This window comes from Physeter macrocephalus, chromosome 7 (genome assembly GCF_002837175.3).
Source record: "Physeter macrocephalus isolate SW-GA chromosome 7, ASM283717v5, whole genome shotgun sequence".
Classification (NCBI taxonomy): Eukaryota; Metazoa; Chordata; class Mammalia; order Artiodactyla; family Physeteridae; genus Physeter; species Physeter macrocephalus.
This window is the reverse complement of record NC_041220.1, coordinates 50,079,728-50,087,125: the sequence shown is the minus strand read 5'-3', so window position 1 is coordinate 50,087,125 and position 7,398 is coordinate 50,079,728. Positions and strand designations below refer to the sequence as shown.

General features: G+C 44.6%; 1 protein-coding gene across 1 annotated transcript in view; it reads left to right on the top strand.

Moving 5' to 3' along the window:
- Nucleotides 1-4,047: 4,047 nt before the first annotated feature.
- Nucleotides 4,048-7,398, top strand: part of TMEM165 (transmembrane protein 165) — a 25,813-nt gene continuing 22,462 nt past the window's right edge. Inside the window, exon 1 of the mRNA XM_007121134.4 lies at nucleotides 4,048-4,469. Within this exon, the coding sequence (XP_007121196.1) occupies nucleotides 4,260-4,469 (210 nt within the window). The 5' untranslated portion in view covers nucleotides 4,048-4,259. The remainder of the gene's footprint in view (nucleotides 4,470-7,398) is intronic.

The following is a 7,398-nucleotide window of genomic DNA, read 5'->3' as shown; positions in this document are numbered from 1 at the left end:
GAACTCTGTCCCAGGCTTTATTTGAAATGCCTGTGAAACAGCTAGATAGAGATGGTGAACATATTGTTGGATAAATAAGAATTCATGGAGACATATTTAGCATTCTTTTTGGAATTTTCAGCCTGCTTGTGGAAACCTAGGCAAGTCCAAGAATGACCCTAAAAGGTCAGTTCCCCTTTCCTCTGGACCAGTGGAGGTGCCCTACAAGGTCCAGATCCCCATCATCTAAAGGGTTTTCGCATACCTATGGGTAGCGATAGGCTTCATTTCACATAGTAGAAGTGCTTTAAAGAGTTGTGCAGGTCCAGCAACTTGTAAATTGCTCTCTGTCATTCACTTACATTTCAGTTTGCCAAGCACCTTCTCCTTAATTTTGAATGATCTTCAGTTGACTGTTAGCAGGAAGTTTCTGGTTTCTGCTTCCCCCTCTCCTTTCTCATCACTCTGTGCCCTGGCTTTTCAAACCGGCCTTTCCTCTGTAGACTGTTTCAAGTTAAAACACTTATATTCACCCTTTGATGATACTGGAGTGCAGGGAGAGGTCTCTAAGAGAGCTCAGGAAATAGCTCATCACCTCTTCCTTACTTCTGAAAAGCTGAGGAAGAAAACAAAGAGTGAGACAGGCCCCCAGGAGTGACTTTAGGTCTGGGAGCCAGGTGTGCTGAGCTACTACTGAATTTCAGAATTAAGAGCTGTCTCCACCCAGTTCCAAGCAGCTCTGGACTGGGAGCGGGCAGACCGCAGGGAGAGCAGCAGAAACATGTTTTTCCCTGTGGGCTGCACCTTCCAAGAGGACAAAGGTGGCAGAACTGGGCCCAGTATGCTCAGTTACTCTTCCCAGATTTACTTTCCATCATCAGAGGTGAAATGGTTAAGCCTCAGAAGCCAGGAAACAATCCTCCTCATGGAAACTTGGAGTGGAGAAAGGACATTCTCCCCTAATGATAATGGAAATGTTCACCATTAATTGGCTGGTTTTATATGTTTGGCTTTTTAGTAAGTAGGACACAGTTAAGTTCAACAAGCAGATATCAAGCACAATTCTGCCACTTATAAACTGTGCAATTTTGGGAAAGTTACTTGAGCTGTCTCAAATTTCTCATTTGTAAAAACGAGTTTAAGAGTGCCTGCCTTGAAACAGAGACACAGACGTAGAGAACAAACGTATGGACACCAAGGGGGGAAAGCGGGGTGGGGGGTGGTGGTGGTGGGATGAATTGGGAGATTGGGATTGACACATATACACTAATATGTATAAAATAGATAACTAATAAGAATCTGCTGTGTAAAAAATAAATCAAAAAAAAGAGTACCTGCCTTGTGAGATCATTCATGTAACACATTCAGTGCACTGCATGGATCAGAATAAGCACTCAATAAAGATTTCCTGCTACTGTTATTACTGTAATGATGGCTATCACTATTAGCAAGTTAGGAAATCAGCTAGGTGCCAGGGATATAAAAGATAAAAGACATAATCTTACCATCTGAAGCTCAGTAAGGAAAAAAAACATTAAAATACAGTGTAGGGCTTCCCTGGTGGTGCAGTGGTTAAGAATCCGCCTGTCAATTCAAGGGACACGGGTTCGAGCCCTGGTCCAGGAAGATCTCACATGTCGCGGAACAACTAAGCCTGTGTACCAAAACTACTGAGCCTGTACTCTAGAGCCCACAAGCCACAACTCTGGAGCCCGAGTGCCACAACTACTGAAGCCTGCGTGCCTAGAGCCCGTGCTCCACAACAAAGAGTAGCCACTACAATGAGAAGCCCGTGCACTGCAACGAAGAGCAGCCCCCGCTCACCACAACTAGAGAAAGCCCGTGTGCAGCAACGAAGACCCAATGCAGCCAAAATAAATAAATAAATAAATAAATAAATGAAATTTATATTTTAAAAAAATACAGTGTAATGCACATGTAGTAGGGTTTCTTACCAGAAGGGTGCCCACCAGTGATTGCATTTTAGTGAGACTCTGTGTAGGCCAGGACAAGAAAAAAAATCATCTTTGAATTGCTGAGCCTCCTACATCCTTATTGGCTGGGGTCAAGTAAGTACCTCTGTTTGCAAGAAAGTTATCAGGAAACTGCCTGTGTTTTTAGTTTGTTTTGTTTTCCAAAGGAGTTAGTCACCAGCGAGGAATAGAACAATGATAGCTCTAAATCCTCAAGGTGGTGAAAGCTAGAACCAGCCCTGATGTAGCACTCCTGGGCATGGAAAGAGCTGATCACTTTGGAATCTGACACCTGGAGCCTAAACTGGCTGAGGAGCCTGAGGGCCCTTGGATCAGGGTGCACTGGCACAGCCTGGAAGAGCCCCACTCTGGCCAAGATTCTGACACTGACACTGACCCCACTGTGCAGGTCCTCCCTGAGGGCAAGGCTTTCTGTCTCTTTACATCTGCTAAGAGCTTTGCTGCCTTGCCCTTGAGCCACCCCTCACTCAGTGGCTGGTGCATTGGCATCCTGCAGCTTAACCCGTAAGTCCTCATTGTCACATCTGCCAAGGTGGCTGGGAATTCAGCCATGAGTACTTCCTGTTAGAGAGCTCTGGAGTGTAGGGGCCCATTCCAGAAAATAAGCCAAGCACCTTCCAGGAATCCAGGACACGTGGCCAGTGTTGCTGCATTCACCCTTCTGTCTCAGTCATTAGACTGAGCCACCAGACTTCCTTTCAGTTACCTCTTAAGCTCAGCAAATGCTGTAGGGTGTAAAGGAGAGGGTGTTGGAGGGAGGATAGTTCACACCTCTGGGTCCTCTACTAGTTTGTGCGACTCAAACATTTGCATCCTAGGGATGAACTGGGAGGTACAATAGTTGTATGCCAAACTGTACGGCATCCTAGTTACACAATAATAGAAGCATGCATAATCTGCAGTAACATGAAGCAAGGAGTGATGAATCTGTAAGAGGAGGTGTTGGGGGAAGACTTCTGAGTGGTCAGGCCTGAACAGGTTTTGGAAGTATGAGTAGGAGTTTACAACCACAGAAAGGAGGAAGTTAGTTACAGACAGGAACAGCATGGACAAAAGCTTTACTAACCCATGACATAACATGGTATCTTCAGTGAATCCACAGTAGGTTTGTCCACTCTTCCACAGATTGTTTTGTTGGATTAATTTCTTGTTCCAGTATTTACTGATAACCTTCCTTAGTTCTTCACAAAGCACAGGCTTAATATATAAAAAAATATATAAAGTATAATAGTGCCTTGGCTTCAAGGTTAGCACAACCTTAGTCACACTTCTGATAACTAAATAGCTCAACTTAAAAAAAATGTAAAAATATTCTCAACCAATCATCCTTTCCTATTTCCTGGGCTTGCCCACCCCAATCCCCATCCTTCAAAAATCCTAAACACTCAATTTCAAAAGCCAAACATATTAAGAGGCCAGTCTAAGGTGTGGCACAAAACACGTAAAACGAAAAGGCGTTACAGGAAAAGGGTAATGTTAGATGTTTTTGGTCTGGGGGCGATTATAGGCAAACAACATCTAAAACAAGGCTTGAAATTTTTCTTATTTCCTAAGTCTCATCTCAGAGGTTTGTTTTAAATAATCGCATCCTGACGCTCTAAGCACATTGTCCTCAGCAGATCGCCGGGTCGGAGGCGGCACCGAGAATCGGTGGAGTGCGGAACCCGGCTAAGCTGTGGCAGCTCCCGCAGTTGCCACGTAGCCAGGGCGTTCGAACTAATTTGACATCTAGGAAAGGCTAAGAGACAGGCTTGACTGGATATTAGGGCAAAAGACTCAGGAGGGAACAAGAAGTAAAGAGCCGTGCGGTTCTGGGACGGTGGGCAGACAGATGGGAAACGGGTCCCGGGTGGAGCGCGAGAAGGATGCGAGGCGAGGAAGGTCACACAGCGCCCTGTACCTCGGGAGCGCTGGGTCCAATGGGAAGAGGGCGCGAGTCGCACCTCAACCTGCCCGAGGACGTCACGACGCCGAGGCGGACGCCGGGCCAATGGGAGGCCGTCACAGCTAGGGGCGGAGCCCGGAGGAATTGGGCCGGGCTGCGCTGAGACAGTTAGCGGAGTCGTGTGGCCACCGTGGGCGAGGAGAGGGCGAGTTCCCGGCCGCGGACGCCGACCTGACCTAAGCCTCACGTCCGCCCTGGCCACTTCCCGCATGCTGCAGGCTCCTCCCTGAAAGGCGGCGGCGAGGCGTGGGGGACGCGCCCGGGGACGGCTCGGGGTCGAGGCTTCCAGTCGCCCGCACTTCCTCTTGAGGCGCCCGTGCGCGGCTGTCTCGGCGGGCGGGATGGCGGCGGCGGCCGCCCGGGGTAGCGGCCGCGCATCTGCGCCCCGGCTGCTTCTGTTCCTGCTGTTTCCGCTGCTGTGGGCCCCGGCCGGGGTCCGGGCCGTACCCGACGAAGATCTCAGCCACCGGAACAAGGAACCTCCGGCGCCTGCCCAGCAGCTGCAGCAGCAGCTCGCGGCCGTGCAGGGCCCCGAGCCGGCCCGGGCCGAGGTGAGCAGGACGGGCCGGGTACCAGGCTCGCCGCCGCCGGAGCGCCGCCCTTGACGCAGGCTGCCAGCGGGGGGAGTGGAGCCCGGCCCCGGCTCCCTGGGGTGGAAGACCGAGGAGTGCGCTTTTCCCGGGTCGGGCCTAGCCTCGCCCGGCTCCTTATGGGGGGAGGGGAGGGGAGAGCACAGCTGGGAGTCCACTGTAAACCTTTAGCTCGGGAGGATAAAGATGCTGCTGAGGAGTGGGCGTCTTGTTGATCAGATGTATTCTAGAGAGATGGAAATACTCATCCCAAGTAGAAAGTTTTTAACGGAGGGCAGCTGGGAGGCTTTTCGTATTCTTTGAGAATAATAACATGGGCTGTTTCATTGTTGAAACAGACTATCCCAAATTGTTTACCAAATTCAGCTGGTGATTTTTGCCAAATGTATATGGATAACGAAGCGTGACTCACTTTTTTAAAAACGTGCTCTGGCTTGCAGGAAGTAGCCCTTAGGAATGCAGAGTAACAGTCAGTCTTTTGACAGTAAGGAGTGCTGCAGCGGTGTGGGATGCCAAAACTAAATTTATAAGTGTACCAGAATCCTGCATTTTGGCCTTCACTAAGTAGATATTAATTAACATCTTAATTTATGTTAATAGAATCAGTCACTAGTGTTCAAAATCTCAGCAGCGTTTTTAAATTTAGATTTGTGTAATTTGGGTTGTGTAACTTTCCAGGCCTTGCATTAAAGTTTTAGTCATATAGTGGTTTTTGAGATACAAATAATGGTAGGTCTGCTTATTGATACCTTTTTAGACAGCTAGGAGAAATATAGCCGTGTAAAAAAAAAAAGGCAGCAGTATCCAGTGACCATATTTAAGTGTCTTAAGGATCCTTGTCTTTAAAACTGGGGACGTGGAGGGAAGGGACAGGCACAAGATAGTATGATTTTTGTCTTTACTATTTTGATATATTCTTGGTGATTCTTCTTAGATTGGAATTTACTCTCTTTGTTCTGTATTGTAGTAGAATCTAATTATTTTGTTTTAATTATATTTTCACGTAACTTTTTGTTATGGCTCAAGTGTCTTTTTCCCTCTACGGTATTACAGTATATCGGAAGAGATTTTTCTTTCACATATTTTCTAAACTATGTAATATAAGTATCATTTGCTTTTTTTTGTCCACTTGGCAGAAGTAAAATATGGTCAGAGTTCAGTTTAATAGCCATGTAAGCAAGGATTCAGCATCACTGCATATCCGAAAGTTTCACCTGTTTTGCTTTGCAACCACATGGAGCAGATCTTTTAAAAGGGTAGGATATTTAAATATATGCTTTCATGCCACTATGTGAGTTTGGACTTCTGAAAATGGAGAGGAAAAAAATGTATTGGTAAGCTTTCAAATGTAAGATGTATTATAAAAATGTAGTTGTATCTTATAGGGTGCTTTAAAGCAAGATTACTGAACTTCTAATAGGATTTTCTCCAATAGGGTTTTTTTTTTCTCTATAATCAGGTAAAAAAAAAGTTTAGGGAGGTTACAGTTAAACTTACAGTTAAAAATAAACCCCAATTTACAAACCCATGAAAAAAGCACTATTGATCACTGGGATCCTTTCGTTTATGCAGTTTATTTCTAGTGACATACTCATTTTTTTTTTCTTATTCCTTCCTTGGGCAGAGTATGTAGTACAAGAAGCATTAAGTCCCTTTAGTTGGGGGAAATCAGCTAGATTTAACAGAGGTAATTTATAATTTGCTGCATATTCTGGAAGGGCCAGTGAAGGACTGCTCTGGTTGTGAAGCACTGTTGATAAAGCCACAGAAGCCTATCACTCAACCCAGTACAAATTCTCCTTACTGTATTTCTACTTTACTGTTTTTTGGCCTTTCTTTTGTCTATTGTCTTTTAACACCAAGGCCTTCCACACAATATTTTAAACTTTCTTCCATTTTCATTAAGTTGCAGTCCTGTTCCATGCAGTCCAAACTCCCAATTCTAGCCTCCTTACAGCTAAGACTGATGCCAAGAGTATGAAGACCCTTGTCTTACTCATGATTGCTGTGTCAGAATGAAACGATCATGATGTTACTGCATTTATCTGTTGGTGTTCCGCTATCAAAGCAATTCATTTAAAAAAAAAGTGAAATTAAATACACTTCATACATTTCAAATGTCAAGATTTATAAATACATTATGAAACAGTAACATTCGTAAAAACAAAGCTGTTTAAAGATTCATTAAAATAAAAATGTATTTATAAAAATGTAATTGTTAAATACATTATTCTAATATGAATTAACAGTAACATTCATAAAAATATTATTTAAAAAACAACAAGCTAGGGCTTCCCTGGTGGCGCAGTGGTTAAGAATCCACCTGCCAATGCAGGGGACACGGGTTTGAGCCCTGGTCTGGGAAGATCTCACATGCCGTGGAGCAACTAAGCCCGTGCGCCACAACTACTGAAGCCATGCGCCTAGAGCCCGTGAGCCACATCTGCTGAGCCCGTGTGCCACAACTACTGAAGCCTTTATGCCTAGAGCCTGTGCTCCACAATGAGAAGCCCGCACACTGCAAGGAAGAGTAGCCCCTGCTCACTACAACTAGAGAAAGCCCGCGCACAGCAATGAAGACCCAACCCAGCCAAAAATAAATAAATAAATAAAATAAATTTATGAAAAAAAGTTAAACATCCACAAATAAAAAGGTGATAATGAAAATTTATAATAAAATATAATTTTATTTCTTTATTTTAATGCAATCTTTTAAAACCAAGCTTATCCATGGTGTCATTGCTTAAGTTACACGTGTATTTTTGTGCACATTTTTCCATTTTCTGAAAGGTTTTTCTGACTTTATACAATAAAGTAATGGCAAGGAGACAGTTCTAAGACAATTCTAAGCGTTTTCCTGTGACTTTTTTTTTTTTTTTTTTTTTTTTTT